Genomic DNA, 24,851 nt, shown 5'->3' on the forward strand with positions numbered 1-24,851 from the left:
ATCCCCTACATCCGCCACTCAGGAGCTCCTCGGCCCCGCCCCCATCACCTCCTCCCGCTTGAGGGTCGACTTCGTGTTGGACCCGGAAGTGGCTTTGGGTCACGAGGCTTCGCGGAGGAGGTGAGTGAGTCATGCGCGCGCGCGGAGGGGAGAGCTGGAGGGGGGAGGGGAGGAAAGGGGGGCGGGGATGATGCAATGTTTGGCAACCGGTGTCTGCGCGCGCACGCGCGCAAGGGACTGAGAGGGTAGTGGGAGGTGCGGGGGGTGGGGGTGCGGGGAAGAGGAGAGAGGGCGGGGCGCCAGCTCCCGGCACCCAACGGCCCCAACGGTTTTCAACCCGTCACCCCTAAGCTGCGGTGTGAAATCTCTCTGCAGCTTGTCTCTCTCTAGAGCTCATGTTCCACCCACCTGACATTAGCCCCCGTTCTACTTCCTCCATAAGGGACTCCCATTTTCCTTGCTTACCACCCTCTCCCAGCTAATGGACAGAAGGTCTTTTAAACATCCTTCCTTTGAAAATTTGCATCCATCAAGATTGTTTGCATCCGCTCCAGTTTCCTTAAAGGGGTCTTTTCTTTTAGCCCCCTGATTTCTTCCAAAGAGGCTGAAGAACTTGAATCCCTTTGGTGGTCATTTTCAGTTCCTCCCCTCTGAAGAGCACCCTTAAACGTTTATCTTTGCAAAGTTTCTGATGAGCCCTCAGCAAGCCAGAATTCATGTTCATTGCCCGGTGGACCGGATTCCGTCCCCCCTCCTCCCCCCGCCCCGCATGGTGCTCTGGTGCTCTTCACCCAAGCCTGGGCCCGCCCTTTTCAGTGTACCAGACCTGCAAGTCCTGTGACTCCCTGCTGTGAGAAGCCGGGCCCAGGCCTCCTGACTTCTAGGTGGGCTACAGTAGAGCCTTGTTGCCTGGAACACTGCTTGCACGTGAGCACACTACTGCTATGGAGTGGATTGTCAGGAGCCCAGATTCTAGCTTCAGCGGTCCTTCACTTGTCCATGAATCCTAGGGCAGCCACCTAATCTCTCCGTGCCTCGCCGTTCTGGTTCTCAAATAAAAGATAACGAATTGTGAAAGTAAAATGAAAGACTTACGAACTTGGAGGCAGCTTGAACAAAAATGAAAAGCACCATGCAAAATTCAAAGTATTTTTCTAGTGCCATTAGGTAGAAAACATAGGCCATGTGGTGTTCTGTTACATATCCTCATACCCTCATGGGGGCAGCCAGAGTTTGTCCTAAGTAGAAACTGTCATAAGACCGCTTGTCGCTAGATAGCAGGTATAGGTGGTAGCGTGACGGTGACAAGTCATTGGCCAGGCCTGCACCGTTGCTCTAGACCTCCATTTCTCCTTCTGTAAGTGGAGGCGGGGGTGGATTGGACCAGATGGTCTCTCTCCTGGTCCGAAGACATGACCAGGTTGTCAGTGACAGGCAGAGGTCATGTGACTTGACAGGCCGGGGTCGTGTTGTGACATGTTGACCTGGGGAGGCGGGTCAAGTCTCAGCACACTACCCGGGAAGCCTTTGGGGCGGGGCAGGGCAAGTCGCGACTTTCATCTTTTGGGGCCAGCTCCTCCCAGACCTGGCATTCCTGGTTCCCCTAACAGATTGTGGCTTCGGAAGGGGCCCCTCCCCGAGGAGGGCTGGGATTGGCCACCAGTGGCCTGGGAAGAGGCTCGGATCCTTCCGCGGAGGGCGGGGGGGCCGCGTGGGGTGTTTGTTCTCTTGGGGATTAATGGGGGGTTGTGGGGGAGGGGTAGGCGCGCTCCCGCATGCGCACTGCGACCCCTCCTGTTGGCTCGTCGTTGTCCGCTGGGCGGGGGCCCGGCCCCGCCCCTCTCCCGTCCGGGCAGCGGCGGCGGTGGCGGCGGCGGCGGCGGCAGCGGCGGCAGCGACGGCGGCGGCGGTAGCAGCCTGCGCAGTGCCTTCTGGGAACGGAATCCCCAGGGCTGCCCCTGGCCCCCATGGCGCATGCGCGGGAGGCCGCTCGGTGATCCGCGGCGGCGGCGGCGGCGCTTCCTGCTAGGACCGGCCAGGGCCGTACCGGAGGCTCGGGCTCCACCGACCCTCCTCCCACTCCCTCCCACTTACCCTCTGGGCCGCGACTGCGCAGGGCGGGGCCGGCCGAACCATGGGCCGCGGTGAGTGCAGGGCCCGGCCCCCCCACCTCGCCCCTCCCCCTCCCCTCCCCTCCTGTCCCTACCCTCTGCCCCCGCGTCCTCTCGGCCTCTTTTCCCTGGCCCCATCCCCACTCCCCCGCCCTCACCTGCCCCCACCGTTTTTCCCTCTCACTGCTTGACTTTTGCCTTCTTCACCTCCTTCCCCTCAGTGCTTTGCCCACCCTCCACCCGCCCTCTCCCCAAGTTCCTTCCTACTTCATACGCCTTCCCCTCCTCCCCAAGCTGAGGGAAGCAGGCTGGGTGACAGGGCGCCTTGTTATGAGAGGGAAAGTTTAGAAGCCGCCAGTGTGGGGTGGGAGCGATGGTAAGGTTGGGGAGGATACTTGCAGGTTTGGAGGGCGTCCCTGTATATCAGAAGAGAATCCCTCTTGGAGCTAATTTGAAGCCAGTGGGACAGGAGGTGCTGAATCTCCTTGCCTTAGGCTTGGGGGGAAATCAGGAGCTTCTGAGGATCGTGGGAGAAGACAGAGCTGTGAGTCCAGCGTTTTAAGAAGACCCAGACGAAGTAGATCAGTGATTGTCTGATGGTGCCAGGCATGGGGGGAGTTGTGCTGGTACCACTCAAGCGGGCACTTGGGCAACTGCCTGGTGACCTCTGGGGCAGTCTGTACTTTTGTATGGTCTTCCTGAAGGGGAAGGAACAGCAGGAGCCAGAGTCTCTGGGAAACTTCCTACTGGCTTGGTATTGGGGGAATTAGCTCACACTCCTGGATGAAGGCTTTTTTCCTTGATGGGACAAAGGGTTCTCACCTATATATCTAGGGATTGGACTGCGATTCCTTGATCCCTCAGAGTTGAGGCTTTGACCCTCTGGTCCCCAGGGACTGGACATGGAAGGGATGGTGGTAGACTCAGCAGATCCCTGAGATCTTTATGGATACTTAATCTATAGAAGATCTTTCCCTCAAGAGTATCCTGGGCTGTGGTGCTCTCCTAGGTTAGGCAGTTTCCTCACGGTCCCTTCTCTCTCCTGTGTTGCAGGTGTGGGCTAAATCGGCGGTCCCGGCTTTAGACTGGACCCCACAATGTTTGCAGAGATGTTCAGGTAGCCATGGTAGGGAGGCAGAGGGTTCCCCCTCATTCTCTCCCCCAGCTCTCTGAGGGTTTCCCCTTGCCGGCAAGTTCTCTTGAGTCTCCCCACAGCCTTTGCCTTTCTGGTGTACTCTCTCAGGTATCCAGCCCAGTTTAATCCTCCTAATGCTCACATGGATGTCTGTGTTATCAGGCACGTGGGAGCTGATTACACACAATGAATGGGGGCAATGAGAGCAGTGGAGCAGACAGAGCTGGGGGCCCTGTGGCCACATCTGTCCCCATCGGCTGGCAGCGCTGTGTTCGAGAGGGTGCTGTGCTCTATATCAGGTATGCCTTCCCAGAGTTCCCCAGTTTCTATCCCCAGGCCCTTTAGTTGCCTGAGTTTTCTGTCTCCCATCTCTCCTCTCAAAGTCTAGATCTCTGGTGCTCTCTTGCTCATCTCTGTTCTGTCTTCCTTTCTCAGCTTTTTTGCTCTCTGTGCTCTGGCCCTTTGAATCCATTCTCCTTGTCTCTTCCCTGCTTTCTACCCTTCCTAGGAAGGTCTTTAATTAATCAACTGTTCTTTAAGAGTGTCTCCAGTTCACTGTCAACTAACCCCATACTCTCTGACCCTGTCCTCTTCCAGCCCAAGTGGCACAGAGCTGTCTTCCTTGGAGCAAACCCGGAGCTACCTCCTCAGCGATGGGACCTGCAAGTGCGGTCTGGAGTGTCCACTCAATGTCCCCAAGGTCAGAGTGGTGAGGGCTGCCAGAGAGCATAGAGACAAGCTGAGACTTAATGCAAATCACTGACTGTGGTAGCTCTTTTCACAGATTCCACCCCCTCGGGGTCACTTTTTTCTACCTTACAGGTTTTCAACTTTGACCCTTTGGCCCCGGTGACCCTGGGTGGGGCTGGGGTGGGGCCAGCGTCAGAGGAGGACATGACCAAGCTGTGCAACCACCGGCGGAAAGCCGTTGCTATGGCAACTCTGTACCGCAGTATGGAGACCACCTGCTCACACTCTTCTCCTGGTGAGTCTTCTTCACTTTATGGAAGACTGAGGAAGACTTATGAGCCTGGAAGAGGGATGGTGGGAGGAGCTCTGTGAGAGGGAGCAAGGGGAAGGGTGGAGTGGGGAGCTGTTTGGTAAGAGGGGGGCACAGGGAAGCTGGGAGTTTATAGGAAAAGGGATGGGGAAGACAAAAGAAAATTCTCGGAAGGGGAGCCACAGGTTGATCCTTCATTTCTCATTTATTGCAGGAGAGGGAGCGAGCCCCCAATTGTTCCACACTGTGTCCCCAGGGCCTCCCTCTGCCCGCCCTCCTTGTCGAGTCCCTCCTACAACTCCACTTAATGGGGGTCCTGGCTCCCTTCCCCCAGAAACACCCTCAGTTCCACAGGCCTTCCCCCCTCTAGCAGGCCCTGGGGGGCTCTTCCCACAGCCAAGGCTTCCTGACCCAGTCCCCTCTGGAGGCAGCAGCAGCCCTTGTTTCCTCCCAAGGGGTAATGCCCCCTCTCCAGCTCCACCTCCTCCCCCTGCTATTAGCCTCAATGCCCCCTCATACAACTGGGGAGCTGCTCTCCGGTCCAGCCTGGTGCCCCCTGACCTGGGCTCTCCTCCAGCCCCCCATGCCTCCTCCTCACCACCTTCTGACCCTCCTCTCTTCCATTGTAGTGATGCCTTAACACCCCCCGCCCTGCCCCCAAGCAATAATCTCCCTGGTCCCCCTGGCCCTCCTGGTCCTGCCACACAGCCACCAGTGTCTTCAGCCACTATGCACCTGCCCCTGGTCCTGGGGCCTCTGGGAGGGGCCCCCACAGTGGAGGGGCCTGGGGCACCCCCCTTCCTTGCTAGCAGCCTACTCTCTGCAGCGGCCAAGGCACAGCATCCCCCACTTCCCCCTCCCAGCACTTTACAGGGCCGAAGGCCCCGTGCCCAGGCGCCCTCAGCTTCCCACTCATCACCCCGTCCCTCTCAGCGTCGTCCCCGAAGACCCCCAACTGTATTGCGATTGCTAGAGGGGGGAGGCCCTCAAGCCCCTAGACGGAGCCGTCCTAGGGCCCCTGCTCCTACCCCCCAACCCTTTCCTCTCCCTGAGCCGTCCCAACCGATCCTCCCTTCCGTGCTGTCCCTGCTGGGACTCCCCACCCCTGGCCCTTCCCATTCTGATGGAAGCTTTAACCTTTTGGGGTCAGATGCACACCTTCCTCCTCCTCCTACCCTCTCCTCAGGGAGCCCTCCCCAGCCCAGGCACCCCATCCCACCCTCCCTGCCTGGGACCACCAGTGGCAGCCTCAGCAGTGTGCCAGGTATGTGAGTGTGGTGGAGACTTTCCTCCCTTCAGGCAGAGAGACAGCCAAGGTGTTTAGAGGAGAATTTAGAGGGCTCTGTGGTGGTTTTTTGGGCTGGAGGCAGGGAGGTTGAATTCTTTGGGCGCTGGGAGAAAGGGCCTCCCTTGAGCTGAACCTCTCTTTTCCTTTGCAGGTGCCCCTGCCCCACCAGCTGCCTCCAAAGCCCCCCTAGTCCCCAGCCCTGTGCTTCACAGCCCATCTGAAGCGCTGGGGCTGGGGGCGGGCCCAGCCTGCCCTCTGCCTCCCCTGGCTGGTGGGGAGGCTTTCCCTTTCCCCAGCCCTGAGCAGGGCCTGGCGCTGAGTGGAGCAGGTTTCCCGGGGATGCTAGGGGCCTTGCCTCTCCCTCTGAGTCTGGGGCAGCCTCCACCTTCTCCACTGCTTAGCCACAGTTTATTTGGTGTGCTGGCTGGGGGAGGGGGACAACCTCCCCCTGAGCCCTTGCTGGCCCCACCAGGGGGACCTGGCCCGCCTCTGGCCCCAGGCGAGCCTGAAGGGCCTTCACTTTTGGTGGCTTCCCTGCTTCCACCGCCCCCCTCAGACCTTCTTCCACCTCCTTCCGCCCCTCCTAGCAACCTCCTTGCCTCTTTCCTGCCCCTGTTGGCCCTGGGCCCCACAGCTGGGGATGGGGAGGGATCTGCAGAGGGAGCCGGGGGTCCAAGTGGGGAGACATTTTCAGGTTTGGGAGACCTGCCCCCCCTACTGTTCCCCCCACTCTCAGCCCCCCCTACCCTCATAGCTTTAAATTCTGCGCTGCTGGCTGCCAGCCTGGATCCCCCCTCGGGGACACACCCCCAGGTGAGGATAGGGGGTGAGTGGGTGGGACAGAACAAGAGTAGAATCAGAGATGGGAACTGGGAATCAAAGGCTTTCAGTTTCATGTCTGAGCTCTTCCTCAGGGCCTTTGGGGAGGGCTTAGTTCTTGGCTGGGGGTAGGATGCCTGCAAGAACTGGGTCTGTATTTAATAAGCATGGCCTACTTCATGTGAGGCTTCAGTGAGATCGTGTATGTGAAAGTGCTATATACATTTACTGAATACTTTACACATGTAAATGCTATAACCAGTCTCTCTCCTTAGCCCTGTGTCCTCAGTGCCCCCCAACCTGGACCACCTACCTCCAGTGTCACCACGGCAACTACTGACCCGGGGGCCTCCTCTCTGGGCAAGGCCCCCTCCAACTCAGGGAGACCCCCCCAACTCCTTAGCCCTCTGCTGAGTGCCAGCCTGCTGGGTGAGTCTGAGGGACGACTGATGCGGGAGAGAAGAAAGGAAGCAGAAATTGGGAGTAGAGGCTGGATGAATTAGGGAAGAAAGTCTGACCACGAGGATAAAGCCTAGAAGAACAATAGGGTCTGCTCAGCCTAATTGGTTTGCCCGGGGAGACCCTTGACTTTGTAATTCCTCAGCAGGTGACCTGTCTTCGCTGACCAGCAGCCCTGGGACCCTCCCCAGTCTGTTGCAGCCTCCTGGTCCTCTTCTCTCTGGCCAGTTGGGGCTGCAGCTCCTCCCTGGGGGGGGAGCTCCTCCACCCCTCTCAGAGGCTTCTAGTCCCCTAGCCTGCCTGCTACAGAGTCTCCAGGTGAGGGTGTGAGTGTGTGTACAGTTAGAGAATGAAATATAGACGTTTTAAGTTACAGTAGCAAAAGGGAACGGTATTTTGAAACTGAGATATTGTTTTGCCTGCAGATCCCTCCAGAGCAGCCAGAAGCCCCCTGTCTGCCCCCTGAGAGCCCCACCTCAGCCCTTGAACCGGAGCCTGCTGGGCCTCCCCTCAGTGCCTTAGCCCCACCCCGCAGTTCTCCCGACCCCCCAGTCCCTGAGCTGCTCACTGGGAGGGGGTCAGGGAAACGGGGCCGGAGGGGAGGAGGGGGACTTAGGGGCATTAATGGTGAGGCCAGGCCAGGCCGGGGTCGAAAGCCTGGCAGCCGGCGGGAGCCTGGCCGACTGGCCCTCAAGTGGGGGGCACGTGGTGGCTTCAATGGACAAATGGAACGGTCCCCAAGAAGGACCCACCACTGGCAGCATAATGGGGAGCTGGCTGAAGGGGATGCTGAGCCCAAGGATCCATCCCCTCCTGGGCCCCATTCTGAGGACCTTAAGGTGAGTACAGAGTGTTGATGGTCTGGGCACAGGGCTCTGAGGAAAGGCTAAGGCCACAGTGCCTTGTCCTAACTTTTCCGACACACACAGTGCATCTTTTCTCAGGTGCCCCCGGGGGTAGTGAGAAAGTCTCGTCGTGGCCGGAGGAGAAAATACAAGTGAGTTTTGGGCCCACCACAGTTACTGGCTTTTCCCCATTTTTTGTTGGGTTTGTAGAAATATCTAACGAGTGACTTAGCTTTCAAAAAGGCAGATACTTCCATATGAATAAGGACATCGTGCCTTTATTATCCAAATGTAGAAAGTCTCCCACCCACACCCTGAAATTCACCTGGTGCTTGGGAAGGTGTTCCTGATCACCTGTGCCCCTCATTGCAGCCCTACCCGGAACAGCAACAGCTCCCGCCAGGACGTCACCTTGGACCCCAGCCCCACGACCCGTGTAAGTGTGCCTCACAGTGTGGGTGGGAGGGAGTGTATTTGAGGGATGAAGCAGAGGAAAAAGGTTAGAGGGAGTGGGGAGAAATAAAGGACATCCTGATACCTAGCTGTTCGATCACTTCTTTCAACTTGCCCTCTTGTATAGGCGGCTGTCCCTCTGCCTCCCCGGGCCCGCCCTGGCCGTCCTGCCAAAAACAAGAGGAGGAAACTGGCCCCATAGCAGCCATACCCGGAGCTGGATCTGACCCTGATTGGGGAGAGCTGAGTGCTGAGCCTTGGGAGCCCCTGCCAGCCACCTGCACCTGTGGACAGTGGGTGGGGGCACTACTCCCCACTCAGAGCACAAATGCAACCCCTTCCCCCACAATCCCATCCTGAGCCATTGCAGGGGGTAGGGAAGCTCACCCCCCTCCCCCCCAAAGCCATGTCACTGAAAAGGCCTGGGGGGGTGGTATATGGCCCTCTCCCCACCAGGCTAAGGGGAACACCCCCTTCCCCAGGTCTTTTATTTGTTTTAAGTTATTTTTGCACAAATGACTCTTTTATATTTAATTCGACTTCATTGCCTCCCTTCTTGAAGCCAGCAGGCTCAGTTTACAAACCTGTGAGCTACTGTTGGCTGCTGCCCTCCTTCCCAGTGAAAGGTACAAAGCAATAAGCATCATGCATCCTCCCCTCACCCCTCAACACCCCTCTGCCTCTGGCTCAGGTTGCTCAAAGCACAGATCCCCTCTTACCCCTGTCCCCAAGTTTGAAACACATAGCCTCGTTTCAAGGTGTAGCCAGCTTCCCTCTACTTTCCTCTGGGATATAAAAAGGGGGTAAGGGGGCAAAGAGAGCCCTCTGGGTCTCTCCTCCCATACACACTACACTGCCCCTTCTCCCCCCATCAAAATGCTCAGAGACGTTGTGATGATGCGACTGAGGATTATGCAACGTGGTCCAACCGGAGCGGCCAGCATGACCAGCTGTCCAGGGGCTGCCTCCTGCCTTTTCTTTTGTAAAGACAAGACCCTTGGGAGTTTTAATTCTGTTTTGTACTTGCCCTGTGGGGCCTCCACTGCTTTTCTATGGGAGACACTCTTAATTTAACAGATGAGAATATTTTGAAACTCTGGCTCTGACTCTGTCCTCATTTTTTCCTTAGCTCTTTAGTAAGAACAGGTTACAATTTAAATCCTTCTCTTGTAGTAAAAGGTGCCTTAGACTGCCTGTTACGCTGTCAATGTCTCTCAGTGCTGCCTCTTCCCCAGGAAACAGCAGAGGCCACATAGAGTACAACAGCATTTAATGGTCAGAAACAGTTGTACAGTATTATAATCAGCCATAGAAGCTGTGCTGGAGGACAGGACCCATCCCTTCCCCACACCAGGCAAAGCAGTACTGGACAGGAGCTGGCACGTGGCTGGGCCCAGGTCCTCATCCCCATGGCCTGAGGGGAGACCACCATCTAATATCCCCCAGCTACCACTCTACTCTTCAGAGGAGGGGTGTAAGCCCCACATGCAAGAAGAACCCCTTGCCCCCAGTGTCAAATGGGATGGGGATGCGAGAGTTATGGTTAAGGGGAAACCCTGTGTAAGGTGTTAACGGAGTTCAAAGGGGTAGGGATTACCCCTGTTCTCCATCTCCCACAGGTGCTCACTTTCCCAGCTTCTTCATCCGTTCATCAATGTTGGCAAAATTCCCCTCAACTGTGGACAGGTTTTCACGCATCGTTGTCTGCACCTAAAAAGTGAGAGAGATGTCTTACTCTTTGTCAGGTTCAAGTGCTTACCTGGGTAAGGACCTGAAGAAATTCTCTTAGAGGAGACAAAAAAGAAATGGGGAGTTCCTATTGTGGCTCAGTGGTTAATGAATCTGACTAGAAACCATGAGGTTGCAGGTTCGATCCCTGGCCTTGCTCAGTGGGTTAAGGATCCAGTGTTGCTGTGAGCTGTGGCGTAAGCTGGTAGCCATGGCTCTAATTAGATCCCTGGCCTGGGAACCTCCATATACCGCGGGTGTGGCCCCAGAAAAAAAAAAAAGAAATGGAAACATATGGAGTTTCTATGTGGCTCAGTGAGTGGGTTAAGGATCTGGCATTGTCACTGCAGATGCTCGGATCTCAGCTGTGGTGTGGGTTCAATCCCTGGCCCAGCGACTTCTACATGCCGCAAAAAAGAAAGTGAAATACAGCTTATGGATCCCAGAGTAGAAATGTTAGCACACCAATTTCCAGGCTACTTTGGGTACCAAAGACCCAGCTCAGGGCCTGTCAAACAGGAAGGACTCTTAAGAATTCTCATCCTGACTTTAACCAGAAGAGTTCTTTTTATCGGTTTTATGTAATGAGGGCCAAGTAAGACGTTGCTGAAATGAGTTTCACTGGTTCAAAATTATAGAAAACTTCTCTAGAGGAAGAACATACTATACTAAGCACTTTATTTATCTTGATGGTCCTGTGATACTAGACTCTCAACTTTAGTGCTTCCCCCAGCACTAAGAACAGTGCCTCCAACACAAACCAAGGACTGTGCTGGGCGCTGCTGGGACAATGAAGGCAAAGGTGAGGCTCACTGCCCGGCCTCAGGAAGTGGTGGAATCAGGTTGGAGCCAAGCTCCTAATTTCAAACTCATGTTCCTTCCAATGTGCTGTGCTCAGGAACATCTGGATGAGGACCCAGGGTGGGTAAAACCAAGCTGAGACTACAGAGGGAAGGGGTAAAAACTAAGGTTTATTGAACTAACACGTCACTTGTACTATTACACCTAATCCATATAACTCTGAGGTAGGTATAATTTTCTGGACAGTAAGATGAGATTCATAGGTTAAATAAATTGTCAAAGGTCCCACAACCATTGAGAAACAGTTTGGAGACAAACCAGGCCCCTGCCACGCCACCATGCCACCAAACAGGCCAAGGCAGAGCCCTGAGAGAAAAAGAGGCAGAACCTAGCCTGAGTGTGCTGGAGCAGGGAGGTAGCCAACTGATAAAGGGGCACACACCTGGGTTAAGAGAGTGGCGTTGTCCTTAAGGGAACAAGCGATCATCTGCTGTGTGGTATCCAAGTGTGTCAGAAGCTGACCGAACTGCATGGCTACGAAAGAAGGTCAGAACAGTATGCGTGGAGATGGGATCCACAACCAGAGAGAAGGGAGGAGAAACTGCCCACTTTCCAATTCCTCTTCGCACCCCTGGCAGCTGGCGTCCCACCTTGTTCATGCAGCTGCTTGATGGTGACGAGTCTCTGCACCAGCTCAGGAAGGGTGGAGGCAATGGGGCTCCAGCGCTGTATGGTTTCATACAGCTGGTGCACCTGGAGGACAAGACAGTAGTTCACACCACCAGGGTGAGGCAAGGTCAACTTGGTGGGGCAAGAGTGAAGCAAGCCTTTTCTCAGCTGATAAGAGTTTATGAAGAGAGGGACCTGACGAATCAGTGCTCTGTGCTTCGCTCTCACCACCAGGAAGGGTACATGAGGAAGCAGGAAAGGGTATGAAAGTGGAGGAAAGTTCTCTTCCTGACCTTGCTTTGTGTATCTGCATCTTCTACAGAAGCTTTATGCTTGGCAATCTCATTCACTTTTCCCAGGACACTCTGAAAGCACAGATTTTAAGGATAGGAGTGAGGGCATCTGGCTTCCAAAGTCACGAGCTACTAGTAATCCAATTTGACCCCACCAAATACCTGTAGCCGAGCCTCCACTTGGTCCAAAACTGCGAGGTCCAGGGCACTCACCTTCGCCTGCAACAGCTCTACAGTCTCCTGGGAGTGGAGATTGGGACAAGCTTCATGAAGAATCAGACTAGAAGAGGCCACCCCATACTCCACTGGAGGTAATTAACAAATAGCTACAGGCCCAAGAACAATCCTTCAAGCAAACTCAATCCCAGTATCGCCTCCGCAATCCAAACACTCCAGTTTCTTTCACACTTACCATAAGGCAGGCTCCCTGCAGACCTGCAGAAAGGGGGTTCTGATAGGAAAAAGGAGGAAGTGTCAGTGGTTCTTATATCTCCATGTAATTACCACTGTCCCCCATCCTTTCCTCTTCCAGCAGCCAACTACTGGCTGATCCTGCAACTGGAGCCCTTTCCTGACGGCTCCCAGGATTCTGTGGAATGCTGCGATCTTAGGGTTCAAGGTGCAGGATGTGAGGGTCTGGCTAAGTACAGGAGAGCACCTGACCTGAGCATCCTGATCACAGCGTACAGTTGCTTCCAGCTCTGTCAGACGCTTCTCGAGTTCTGCCACCTAGGGGGAGGAAGGAGGGGAGAACTGCCATCCATCTCCCTGCTGCTGCGGCAGGAGGTAGGATCCTGCTCCTTGCTTCTCTGCTCACTACTCCCCTCCCCCCTCCCCACCACTCTGCCAAAGGACTTCTTTCCCTGAAACACACCCCTAGTCACAATCTTAAAATCTTAATCCAGAGTAGTCAGGGAGACACGGAGAATGAGGAAATCATCAAAAGGAAATCAAGTGTTTCCAGCACCCTCTCCTCGGATGTGGTCCCTTGGAAGGAGGCAGGAATATTTTCCAGGGCCACATCTCCTAGCCAGCACTACCTACATACTTACTTTGGCAGCTTGGGAGAACTTGTCTTGCTCAGGCCGAGAATGTAGTTCGTAAGTGACAAGGCTGCTATCTGGGGGGCTCCCACTGGTGGTCTTTCCCCCTGAACCAGCCCCCTTGGTGTTCTTTGTTGCTTCCAGCTGCAGCAGTAGGCGCCTGGGTCAGGAAACCAGTAATAACATCATGACTTGAAGGATGAGGGTCAGCACAGTCACTCAATCCTCCCACACAGTCAGCTTTAAGAAACAGCCAGGCCACTGCTCCCCTGTCAGTGTCCCTGTCGGTGCCTGGCTGAGTCCCTCTACACCCTGATCAGCAATGATTTCCCAATGAAGTCTGGAACCCACTTAGCCAGAGCTCCATCGGGGTCAGTAAGGTTGATTGCGGCATCTGGTCCCAGCAGCTTCTCCAGATGGGAAGCAACCAGCTGCTGCTTCAGGGCTGCCAGCTGTTTAGCCAGCACCACGGGGGTCAGCTTCTCCTCGGTGGCTGACTCCTTCACTGTCATCTGGTATGAAAACAGACAGTGAGGGGCAAGAATGAATCAGGGGGGAGGAAAACAGATCAAGACCCTTAAAGATGACTGTGGTTGGAAGTCACTGGAATGGTCCTTGCCCACCCATGGCACTGAATGTAAATTCATGTGCATTCCTAAACTCTGCAAACTGTAGCCTTCTTTATCCAAGAGCTTAGGGAATCCTCCTCCTCCTGCTGGGAGGTCTTCCTCTGCTGTGTAAGTCAGAACAGAGAGGGGAGAAGAGAGCTTATAGTTACCTTGATCTTCTCGACTTCAGTTGTCAGCTCTTGGACCTCATACAGTAGTCTCTGGTACTTTTGCTGAGGTGTCTCCTTCACTCCCAGACCCTCTCCAAGCTAGAGAACAAGCACAGATGGGTTCCAGATGGGTTCCCTGTACTGAGACGCTACATTTCCCAGGACCGGGAACCTCAAGAATTTATCCAAACCCAAGCCTAGTCTGTAAAGGTATCATATCCAACTCAGAATCCATAACACCCCAGTAAAGAAGAACTAGAGATAGGTGGAGGCCTGGAGAAGCTCCAAAGCAAACAAATGGTGGGGGGGGGCATGAAGCACTCTCAACTGCATCTTGCTGGGTTACTCAGGGCCCCCAACCAGAGAGAAGCTTGGAATTCCAACCACGTCCCTTGATCGCTGTCCTAAATGCCCACTGGATACATCACTACCCCATTCCCATCAACACAAACCATCTCATATTCTCCAGATTCATATCCTGTTCTCTTGGTTTTGCCAATTCGATCTGAGAAATCTGCCAAGAAAAGAAGATGGAATTGAGGGCCTGGTCTAGACCCAGGGCAAGTCATGGTCTCAGGTAATTGTGAGGGCTTCCACGAGAGAGCTCTTCTCCCAAAACAAGAGTCAGTGAGGTCTGAGGTCAGGCTTCCCCACCCAATTTCCAACCCAGTCTCACCAAGGCCCTTTGTTCCCACTCTCTTGTCTTTGAACTTGTCATAGGCAGCATTGGGATTGACAATGATGTGCTCCACACTTGTACTCGTCAGCTCCTCCTGCAGGAACAGGTAATTCAGACCAAGGACAGACTCAGTCCCACCCTAGAACCTCCCTGACCCCACAAAATCTCCAAACCATTAGGAGACTGGGCCCTACTTTCCCAAGGGGAAAGAAGGGTGGCTCCATTCCAGGCTGCTGAACCAGGTTCACCCTAGGAAATGGAAGCTTCCTGGTAAATTTGGAGTCTCAGTTGTATAAATATTAACACCCTAATTCAATCGGGAACAGAGGCAGCATAACCTCCCCACCCATTCTGTACATAAGCCTCCCCATCCCCTCCCTCTCCCCGATCCAACTGGGCCCTCCCAGTTATCTGGCACACACCATGCACTCAGGGCAAGAAACCAACCTGACCTCTTTTGACCTCCCCCTCCCAAAAGTAAATTTCCTTGCTGCCGAGGAAATCCATTTTCTAGCTAACCTCCCATCCTTGCTGGAGGGAAAGAGGAGACACCTAACTCTGAGGGTGAACATCTGGACTTTAACTTGCTGCTGAGGGGAGGACACCAACTCTTAGATCCAAGAGGAAAGTTGGAGAGGGCCTGACCAGAAGCCCTGTCTCCAGGCTGCCACAAGGCCAGGGAATTCAGGGGGTAGAGAGAAAGAGGCAAAGGCTTACTGCATTATTTCTTAAGGAACATCTTAGCAGCAATGAGCATAAACCGTATCAGTTTGCCAAGAGAGTACTAATGGGCAAAGGCCACGTGTAAGTGCTGAAATGGAGAGAGTCCAGCATTTTTTCAAAGAGAAGCTGCAGAACCTGCCTCTTCTCTCTGACCCCTCTGCTTCCAGAAACAGGGGACATAGTAAAGAAAGTGAAAGAGATTTCACTCTAGAAACTGAAGCAGAGAGGGTCCCTCCTTCCTAGACATCTATTAGGTGTTCAGACTCTTAATAACCACACCGAGACCAGGCCCTCCAGACTGCAGGTCTCCCCTTCAGTTGTCAGCAGTCCAACAGGTCCCACTACTTTACTGAAGGAAGCGGAGGAGACCCCAGAATCCTTTTCTGTTGGGGTGGACGTCTCCGCCTTCTACAAAAGGAAGGCCAAGTTGAGTCTTCTTTCTTTTAGCTAGAACTATGGTTCTCAAACTTGGCTGCACTACAGAATCATTTAGAAAAGGGAAAAACAAAAACAAACAAAAAACCCAAAGAGGCCTGGGCTCACCTCTGTAGACGGATTTAATTGTTCTGGTGTAGGGCCAGGGTAGTAGGCCAGTTTAAAAGCTGCCCAGTCATGGTAACACATAGCTAGGACGGAGAAGCTCTATCTGCATGTGAGTCCTAGGGGTTTGAGGGGGCAGTGAGGATGAAGAGACATGGAGAAAGAGCAGCAGACACAATCTGTCCTTCATCCCTGGTCTGCTGTTATACAAGGAATCAGTGTGACCGGCAGCTTTACAAATAAGGGAGGAGGGGGGGTGAGGAGAAAAGGGCAATGCTGATCTTTACCTCTTCTTCAGAGAATTGCTGGGCAGAGGGGCGAGAGCCCAAGATTACAGGAAAATAACAGGGTTCAGTGTCCTATGTGTAAGAGCCTAAAGGGAGAAAGGACTGAGTCTCAAATTATTCTCTCTTTCATCTTCTCTGAAATGTGATGGCCAGAGCACTCACCGGCCAAAGAATCGTGTGGTCTCTGGCCTCTAAAAGTGTTTGTCTGAGAAGGACTTAGGTCCAGGAAAGAACATCACCTTCTCTCAAGTTCACCCTCAAGAATAGGCCACTCCTCTCTGTCAGTGCCCTGACCAAGGACAATGAGGTAGGGAAAAAAAAAAACCCAAAAATTTTATTTAAAAAACAAAACAAAAAACAACACTTCTTTGGGAGGCAGGTCTACAGCCCAAGAAATCAGTCATAGCGATCATTTGTTAAGCCCTTATTATGGGCCAGGCACTATGCAGATGAGAACCTATTTTGTTTCTTTTTTTCTTTTTTTGGCCGTGCCTTTGGCACACGGAAGTTCCCAGGCCAGGGGCTGAACCCATGCCACAGCAGTGACCAGAGCCACAGCAGAGACAACACAGGATCCTTAATCCACTGAGATACGAGGGAACTCCCCTACTTTATCTACTTTTTTCAATAGGGAAGATGAGAGTGAAAAAGGGTCAACAGGAGTTCCCGTCGGGGCGCAGTGGTTAACGAATCCGACTAGGAATTCGTTGACTGAGGTTGTGGGTTCGACCCCTGCCCTTGCTCAGTGGGTTAACGATCCGACTTTGCCATGAGCTGTGGTGTAGGTTGCAGACGCGGCTCGGATCCCTCGTTGCTGTGGACTCTGGCATAGGCTGGCAGCTACAGCTCCGATTCGACCCCTAGCCTGGGAACCTCCATATGCCACTGGAGTGGCCCAACAAATGGCAAAAAAGACCAAAAAAAAAAGGGTCAAAAACAGTGAGATTCAGGGGTTCTGGACAGTAGCAGGGATGGCCAGTGCTCTCATCTCACTATTGCTGCTGTAGGAGCATGTCCGGGGCTGGAAGGGCTGCTGACGCTGGTATCCTCTCAGAGCCTTTCTGAGGGTGTGGCCCCAGAGACTCAGGTGGACAGCATACTTTAGTCCTCTGGTGGCACCTACTCCGCCATGTCTCAGAGATCTGGGGGCATGGGTCAAAGGCAGCGTCATTACAGTGATTCGTGAGATGGGAAAAGGTTGTTGGCTGGGGCTGTATAGAGGGACGAAAGATTTAGTAGAGACAAAAGGACAGAGAAACAATTGCCCATCACAGCACACCCCGTTAAAAAGCAGATGAAAGGTCAGGCTTCTTACCAGCTCCTTGTGGTTTCCCCAGAGGTGAGAAAATCAAAAGAGTTAAAAGGTAAGGGAGTGGGGAAATGGGGGTAAGGGAGGGAAAAAAAAGACAAAATTGTTATTAGCAAATTGTCACATGCACTACATGACAGTCTTCAAACATACTGCACCACAGGGCCCAGGGATCCTAGCAAAATTTGGGGGCCAAGAAATTTTAACTGGGGTCACCACATACCCCAAGAGAAAGAAGAGTTTGGACCCTTTCCTCTCTGGTGGTGAGGATGTCATGAAGCTTTGCTGTTAACAGCAGCAATTCGGGATCATCTGAGAACTAGCAGTTAGATGCTGCAAGCTAGTGGCATGGAAGAGGAAAGGGGGAAGAGAAGGCTGAGGTGGAGGGGAAGCTGTAGAAATGGCAGAATATGAAGCAGAGGCTGTGAAGATAGATTCTGAGGAACTGAAGCTGATTGAAGGTCCCTGATTCTCAAGGCAGTGGGCAGGGCGTGGTTCATGGCTCAAGTCTTCCTGTCTCTCCGTTTCTTTAGTTCTGAAGACTTAGGTGTTGGATGGCAGAATCAGTCACAATGAGGGTGTTCACATGGGTAGTTTGATATGATTTTAGGTTAAGCAGAACAAAATATGTCGGGTACACATGCTGAGTTTAAGGAAATGCGAAGTACCTAATTGCAGCCCTCTTCTCACTCTGCTCTAAGAGGAGAAGCAGGGCAAATCCCGGTCCCTTGTGTAGTCTGATGTTTGTATCCATCTTGAGTGGCTGGTAACTCATCCTACAGCTCTGAGGGATCCAGAGCGATTCTGCATGATGTGCTAACACGATGAGTCCAGAAGACACCAAGACACCAAGATTCACAGCTACCAAGAAACATGTGCGGGGAGTTCCTGTCGGGGCTCAGTGGAAACGAATCTGAGTAGCATCCATGAGGACGCAGGTTCAATCCTGGCCTCGCTCAGTGGGTTAAGGATCCGGTGTTGCCGTGAGCTATGTTACAGGTTGCAGCTCGGCTAGGATCTGGTGTTGCCGTGGCTGTGGTATAGGCCGGTGGCTACACCTCCAATTCAACCCCTAACCCGGGAACCTCCATATGCTGCGGGTGAGGCCCTAACAAGACCAAAAAAAAAAAAAAAAAAAAAGAAAAAGAAAAAGAAACATGTGCAGAACACATTTCTTCAACCCTCTGTTTCCATGGTTCATAGGAGTTGGAGGGTAGACACTGGGGAAAGGTGAGAGTATTTCAAGGAGACCTTATTTTAGTTCAGGCCACTTAGATAAGGCTCCATTTCTAGGCAAGACTGGTAAAGGACTGCCAGGAGGGGAAACCCAGCTATATGCACTGCCTCTCCTGGAGCTCTGCTCAGGAAGTGTGGGGGGTTGAGGATGGTTATATGTACACGAAAACACTTAATGGGATAAAGGCAACTGCATCCTGCCCCAGAGATTTCAGCTAGATACATCTGAACTTCAATCTCTCCAGCCCCTGTCTCATGCCAGGGTCCAGGTATGGTCAAGACTCCCCTTTCAGCTCAGGGTAGAGGTGGATCCAGGTCCTGTGGTCTAAGTCGGGGATGTCACTGCAGAGATGGTGTAGGCACTCACAGGTGCACACATGCAAACACACGGGGGGAGGCACACACACCGTATCCTTCTCTGACTTGCCTCGCCAAGCTAAAACCAGCTTGAGAGAAACTCAAGAAAAAAGGGGACAATGGCCCCTAAATTCAAGTTCAAATCATGAGGAAGAGGCAGAATGGGGGAGGATAGAAAAGCAAAAAAAAAAAAAAAAAAAAGGAAAAGTGGTATATTACTTTGTAAATAGTACATACCACCTCCAGGTCTGACCAATGAGTAGGTTGGGAAATGAGATTTTAAGGATAATTCCTGTAACCTGAAGTGGTAACAGTCACCATGGGAACCTAATACACCCAGCCAACTTGGTTAGAATAAGCACCCTGATCCCAGCTACCAGTTTACCTGGCACATAACTCCCAGTCCCTCTCACTAATAATCTCTCAGACTGGCCAGGGCTGTTTGGCTAAGTGGCTGTGTCTTAGAGGTAAGACCTGAAGTTCTAGATCAGACAGGGGAAGAGGTCACTGCCATTCTCTGAGGCTGTTCAGACTCTCTGTCAACAGTGCAGCCAGGGGACTTCAGAACCATGATGACCATGACAAGAAGATGAAAAGTACTGCAGAATGAAACTGTCCAGGATGGTCAGCATAGTGCTGGCCATCCGACCACTTCTAAAGGAGGGACACAGAAACAGAAAGACTTTGTGAAAGCACAAAGAACCCAAGTTAGTAACCAAAAAAATGCATAAAACACCCCTTTCCTACCCATTTACCTTCCTCTAAAGGTTTAGCATAGGGGAATATTAAAATGAAATTTTTACCAGGGATAAACCACATACAGCTAGGAAGTGAGGACTGGGACTGTCCCCCCTCTTCTCCACCCTTGTGTAGAATGGCTAAACATCATTCCTTTCTCTTAACTCCATTTGAGTCTGAGGAGGAGAAAGGCAACCCCACTTGTAACTCCAGCTCTCAAATACCTCATGTACAGAAGCATTCCTAGCCTCCATGTTTCTATCCCATCCTCCATTGGACAGTTTTATTCTGCAGATCTCACAAGGGGAAGAGACAATGATTCATGAATTATAGTTGTGCTTCTAAACCTTGATTAATGATCTTAAACCATGAGGCCAGCAGGTCCCGAAGTGACCCAGCTAGGGATGCATCAGAATTTAAAACAATTAACTGCAACAACAGCACAGTGACAGAGCATTGCATGCGAGATGGCAGATGATGAAAACATGCAAAGAAGAAGCATCGAATGGTCTTACTTGTGCAAACTAGTGTCCAGGCAAGGTGGTGAGGAGGGAGGATGGGGGAAGCATTAGGAAAAACTCAGGTAAGTTCAAGTGCGCCAACAGTCAATGAACACAATCAAGCATACTCTGTGATATCCCAAACTCTAAGGAAGAGAACTTGCTATTTCTCATCTCAGGTGGTGGAGTGTCCAGCATTACCTACCCTTTGGAGAACGGAAGCCTCTGCCAGAGCCCCACCAAACTATGGCTGGGTCATTTTTCCCCCTTCCGCATGGCACCAGGGATAGTTATGGCACAAAGGGAGACACTAAATCTTATTTCTAGTGAGGTTTTCTAAATTTACTCTCCTTGCTCCAGCAGTTCAAAAGACATGAGCAGAATGTCTCACAGACCCAAAGGCAGGCCCTGGGCTCGGGCAGGGTGGGGGAGATTCCAGTCGGGACCTAGCTTCCCTGACAAGACATTTTAAGAAAAGTTTCCAATAAGCCCATCATTCCTATCAACCCAGGAGTGTCTGAAATGCAGAGAGGGGAATCTTCCTAGATTTTGGAAGAAAGGGCTAGCCTGTGCAGTTTTCTGGCTCATTCACTTTAGAATATTTTACTTGCTGTTAAAATTGTTTTAAAGGGATAGCAGGAAAATCAGGGTCCTCTTTACCAAAAATAAAACCTTCTATTACTTTCCTCCCCTCTATGGCAAAAATTAAACTAGCAATTATAATCTTGAGGGGCTATTAGAAGATATTGTTTCCTTCAGCAGCCCAATTTCTTCCACAGTGGAGCAATCCGAGGAAGGAGGTGAAAAGACATCAGAGTCAACACCATTTATTTCATATATAAAAATCTGGAGACTGCCTGGAAAGGTTCCAAAAGTAGCTGGTCAGATGGGTTGTCTCCAGGGAAGGGAATGGAGCAGGGGCAGGGAGGGGTGGTGGGAAGAGACACTTTACATTCTATGTGCATATTTTACCTATTTAAAAAACTAATAAAATTAAAGTTGAAAATAATCTGGAGACCAAGGCAGAGCATGCCATTGCCAGGGGTTAAGAAGGCAATTGAAACCTTATGGTTCAGCCACAATAGTGGGGATATGCACTGTTGCCTGGACTAGGTCTTGGGTGAGAAGGTGAGAAGGGGATAGGTTGCTAATGAGAATCCAGGCCTCACGGAAATGAGGTCTGACTGTCAAGTACTGCCCACGGCTCCTCAAGTTGCACATTTACGTCAGTATCAAGAGCAGTGACAGAACCATTATTCAGCTGACTTCCTGAAAGCTGCTCTCCTAAGGCCCCCAGGGACATGCAGGGGCCAGAGACATTAGCTGACATAAGGAAACATCTCAGGCCTCCTCCAACCCTGCCAGGGCTCCTGAAGTAGCTGAAGGTCTGCCCACCCCACTCATTCCTCCCTAGTGGTGGACAGTCATTTAACTGAGCCTTAGGTGATGGAGCAACTCAGCCCCTCTTGCATTTACCATCCGGTTCCTATATACTTCTATGCTGGCATCCTGAGCAACATGCCACAGGAAATGAACACTTACATTGTCCTCTCCCCATCAGCCACCCCATTAGATGCTACTAAAATAGGCTGCTCAGGCTCAGCAGGGAAAAACAGCCAATCAGGGCTGCACATTCAGCTTCTTCCACGCCTGGGATGAGTGTCATGTTCAGTTTATTAAGAGATGTCCCAGTAACTTCAAAAGGAAAATTACAATGTATTCTTGGTTTGGAAAGGGGACTGCTATAATACTGTTTGTAGAATAGTCAGTGACAAAGGGACAAAGTTCCACTCATTAAGTCACCATGAAGGCTTTATATTCTACAGGCAGAAGCCTAGGCCAGAGTTGACCAGTCTCTGGACTACGGTAGTGGAATGAAGTCCTCGGTATACACATTCCAGCCCTTATCCTAATAAGATACCTCCCGAGTGACTGGTGCACACCCAGGTCCTTGAGCAACAACATTTGCATTATCTCCAATACTCAAGCTTGGAGGACAGACTGACATGCCAGCAAGTACAGAAGCCACAAGGAACACACCACCAAGAGAGGGGACAGGGAAGGTGTTCCACACAAAGTAGGAACCACTTCCACATCGGGGAAATCAAATAAGGAATAAGTGAGTACGCCAAGCCATACATTATAAGCCAGCAACCAGCATTCTCCAGAACTACCCAGCCCCACAGACATAGCCACAGGACTTACAGACACACATACTGAGCCTATTCCCACTGACTCTTGGTGACAACTTAATTGAGATCTCACCCCATGGATGTAAACCTAGCCCAGATCTCCTTGGAAATAACAGAACCTCAAACACATCCTATGAGACGTTGTAAGAGATCTTTGCTCCCCTTGGCACTTAGAGTTTTTATTATGTTGATTTCATTCAATTTTTTCTTCCATGTTTCCTAACTCTCCCATTAGTCTGGGGGATTTTTGAGGGCAGGGACATTTTTTCCTTGGCTGTGCACAAAAATCAACATAGAATGATCACATGCAATAAAAAATGCCAAGTGGTTTCCCTAATGGTTAATATTGCCCATAGGTAATTCCTTCCTGCTCAGGGTTCCTGGATCTTAAACTGCTACCAGGGTCTCTCCTTGGCTGATACAACAGATTTATGTTCCTCCTCAAATGTCTTTTGCTCTGACCAGGTCCCTTATCTTCCTAAAATCTCCAATTCATTTTCTTGCTCTTTGCCCAATGGCTACTGGATAGTCTCATGAAAGAGTATTCCTCCACACTTCAAGGTCTAGCTCTTGGTAGGATACTAATGAACATATACCGAGTGATATATTGTATGAAACAGAAGGCCTAGGTCTTAACCTCAAGCAGTTTCTAAGTACTCAGGCTTCATGATTCACTACTATGGCCGAGCACCAGCCCCCAACCTGTTTTGAGACATATAAATTTTATTTAAAAAGCCAAAGTAGCAGGTCTTTTAGCTTTAATTCCACTGACCTGACCCTTCTTCCAGGCATTGCTCAATTATAAGCCCTGCAACCTAAATACCACCCGGACTGGGTTGGCATACCCGCTTATTGCTGGTCGTTCGCCAGAAAAGGGAAAGGACCTGCCTAGGGAGGAGAAGTCAGTCCAGAGGAGTCCTGAGGCAGCACATGGTCTTACCGCATCAAACTCCGCTTGGTCATCCTCAGGCAGGTCGCTGGTTTCATAAACATCTGGCTCGTTCCTGGCCTGCAGGTAGAAGCAAGGACCACCCAACCTTACTACCCAGCACCCACCAACACCCCTGACCTACAACACTTGAACAAGTTAACACAGAAGGCAGACTGTGAGGGCAGGATTCTGCCCCGCTTCTTTTTCACCTGCCTGATGAACTGCAGGTCAGTTCCCATGTCTTAAAGGGATCTGAGGGTAAATGGTGAGTGTAGGTGATGACAGAGATGTTACCCTGAATCTGAAGGGGGGCGGGTCCTCCGCAATCATTATGTCAGAAGCAGAAGTGCTATGCTCAAATCAGGCCCTGTACACCATTACCTTAGCACAAGGGTTCAGAGTGACTCAGGACCTCAGTACCCAAGGTCTTATCCCAACCCCCACCCCGAGTGCCAGCAGGGCAGCACAAAGGGAGGGTATGTGCTGGCACGTGCGGGCGTTAGGGTGGAGGTTCCCAGAGGACAGAGTTCTCCATCTGGCACAAGAGGGGTTCTGTCATGATACCCTCTTCACTCTCGCCGGGTGAAGGCCATCACCAAATGGCCTGGTATGTGTGTCCAGGGTGGGGAATGGCGGGGGCTAACGGGAAGATGTGGGGAGGCATGGGTGGTGCTGACACGGATGGCAGAAACATTCGGGCGCAGCGCTAAGTGCCCGGAGACCATTTCTGGGTAGAGAAACCGGCGACTGCCAGAAAGGGGCCTTGTAGGCCCTCCCATGGCCCGACCCAGTCGGGTCGGAGGAGTCCGGAGGGCGCTGAGGACGGTCGGGGAGAGAGCGGCGGGAGCCCTTGGGGCGGAAGAAGGGTTGCAGGCGGGAAGGGTCACGGGTTGGTGTCTGTTGGGGGTCCTTAGGAGGTCGGAGGCGGGGTCCTGGGGAGCCGGGGCCGGCCGTGTACTCACAATGCCGGGAAGGTCGGCGTATTTAGGGTCCGCCATGGCGGCGGCGAGGCGGGGTTGGGGGACCGGGGCCTCGGTGGAGCCGGGGCCGGTGTTCGGGTAAGGGAGAGGCTGGGTCCGGGTCCAGGTTAAGGCGGCCGCAAAGGGAGCGGCGGAGGAGGCGGAGGAACAGGAAGTCTCGCGACAGGGGTAATACAGAGGGAGGGTAAAGCAAAAGTCGCGAGAACAGCCCGCTACCCCACCCCTGGAAAAGCAGGGATTGGCGAGAACAAGGCCAGGGAATGAGGTAATGGCGGGGAAACGCCTCCTAGGATTGTGGGATGTGTAGTCTTGGCTGACCTGGCTTGGGTGGGGACCGACAATAACGCGCCTTGAGAGTTACTTCATACAACTTATTTTCTTTCATTTTTACATAAATTCTGTAAAAACGCTCTTATAATATTTTCTTTTCAGTTGAATAAATGTGGACTCCTAGAAATTAAGTGACTAGATAAAAATAACTAGGCATGCTGTGGCACAGCCAGGGCTTCAAAACAAGAAGTAAAATTTGGTAAAGGTTTAGTCATATTAGGACCGAAAAAGTTAAGTAAACTTCTCAGGTTAGGGATGTCAGATAAAATACAGGACGCCTAGTTAAGTTAGAATTTCAGATACACAACTAATAGTTTTTTCAATATAAATTATGTCCCATATGATATTTTGGACATACTAACACACACAGACAAATTATTAGTGTTTTATCTGAAATTCAGATTTGATTGGCATCCTATTTATGTTTTTCAAATCTGGCTATTCAATCTCAAGTTCATAAATAAGCACTTAGTAGCGCTATGTCTGCGGGCACTCTGTGCTTTTAGTCCCTTCATGAACAGTTTTCAGACTTTTGGATTTCACAGTATGATACAATTAAAAAACACCAAGCCATTTTGAGGATAAGCATGGTGTTGCTACCTTTTTATTTTTCCAAATAAGCACATT

General features: G+C 51.9%; 2 protein-coding genes across 14 annotated transcripts; one reads left to right on the plus strand and one right to left on the minus strand.

The window, feature by feature from the left end:
• The first annotated feature begins 60 nt into the window (after nucleotides 1-60).
• Nucleotides 61-9,209, plus strand: MBD6 (methyl-CpG binding domain protein 6). 12 transcript variants are annotated; one of them, XR_007135842.1, is made up of 15 exons: nucleotides 1,880-2,144; nucleotides 3,165-3,228; nucleotides 3,409-3,545; nucleotides 3,844-3,946; nucleotides 4,069-4,231; nucleotides 4,461-5,510; nucleotides 5,686-6,347; nucleotides 6,629-6,782; nucleotides 6,958-7,130; nucleotides 7,238-7,651; nucleotides 7,742-7,809; nucleotides 8,030-8,093; nucleotides 8,238-8,407; nucleotides 8,673-8,736; nucleotides 8,995-9,209. XR_007135842.1 is itself a non-coding variant. In XM_047787021.1 (13 exons), exons 3-13 carry the CDS (start codon nucleotides 3,433-3,435, stop codon nucleotides 8,310-8,312), a joined length of 3,039 nt encoding a protein of 1,012 aa, XP_047642977.1. In that variant the 5' UTR covers nucleotides 61-120; nucleotides 3,165-3,228; nucleotides 3,409-3,432; the 3' UTR covers nucleotides 8,313-9,209. The 12 variants fall into 12 exon arrangements, 8 of the variants coding, with proteins under 8 accessions (XP_047642977.1, XP_047642982.1, XP_047642981.1 ...); XR_007135840.1 differs by having other exon boundaries at nucleotides 8,238-8,736; XR_007135841.1 differs by having other exon boundaries at nucleotides 8,673-9,209.
• A 154-nt stretch (nucleotides 9,210-9,363) lies between these two features.
• DCTN2 (dynactin subunit 2) lies at nucleotides 9,364-24,060 on the minus strand. Of its 2 annotated transcripts, XM_047787037.1 has the most exons (15): nucleotides 23,877-24,059; nucleotides 22,924-22,992; nucleotides 16,967-16,972; nucleotides 14,099-14,195; nucleotides 13,875-13,936; nucleotides 13,423-13,521; nucleotides 12,996-13,156; nucleotides 12,654-12,804; nucleotides 12,265-12,330; nucleotides 12,014-12,052; nucleotides 11,764-11,841; nucleotides 11,602-11,673; nucleotides 11,290-11,392; nucleotides 11,082-11,173; nucleotides 9,364-9,820 (listed from the first exon to the last, which is right to left on the minus strand). In XM_047787037.1, exons 1-15 carry the CDS (start codon nucleotides 23,910-23,912, stop codon nucleotides 9,734-9,736), a joined length of 1,218 nt encoding a protein of 405 aa, XP_047642993.1. In that variant the 5' UTR covers nucleotides 23,913-24,059; the 3' UTR covers nucleotides 9,364-9,733. The 2 variants fall into 2 exon arrangements, with proteins under 2 accessions (XP_047642993.1, XP_047642994.1); XM_047787038.1 differs by lacking the exon at nucleotides 16,967-16,972 and having other exon boundaries at nucleotides 23,877-24,060.
• Between the last annotated feature and the right edge of the window lie 791 nt (nucleotides 24,061-24,851).

The sequence above is a fragment of the Phacochoerus africanus genome, chromosome 7 (genome assembly GCF_016906955.1).
Source record: "Phacochoerus africanus isolate WHEZ1 chromosome 7, ROS_Pafr_v1, whole genome shotgun sequence".
NCBI lineage: Eukaryota > Metazoa > Chordata > Mammalia > Artiodactyla > Suidae > Phacochoerus > Phacochoerus africanus.

Excerpts from the sequence above, each read along its gene's own strand:
- MBD6 (XM_047787021.1), top strand. The coding sequence starts at position 3,433 with ATGAATGGGGGCAATGAGAGCAGTGGAGCAGACAGAGCTGGGGGCCCT. Across the intron at positions 5,511-5,685 it reads CAGCCTCAGCAGTGTGCCAG|GTGCCCCTGCCCCACCAGCT; the intron begins GTATGTGAGTGT and ends TTTCCTTTGCAG. Across the intron at positions 7,131-7,237 it reads GCCTGCTACAGAGTCTCCAG|ATCCCTCCAGAGCAGCCAGA; the intron begins GTGAGGGTGTGA and ends TTTTGCCTGCAG.
- DCTN2 (XM_047787037.1), bottom strand. The coding sequence starts at position 23,912 with ATGGCGGACCCTAAATACGCCGACCTTCCCGGCATT. Across the intron at positions 11,674-11,763 it reads AAGTGGAGGCTCGGCTACAG|AGTGTCCTGGGAAAAGTGAA; the intron begins GTATTTGGTGGG and ends CTGTGCTTTCAG. Across the intron at positions 11,174-11,289 it reads CAAGCAGCTGCATGAACAAG|CCATGCAGTTCGGTCAGCTT; the intron begins GTGGGACGCCAG and ends CTTCTTTCGTAG.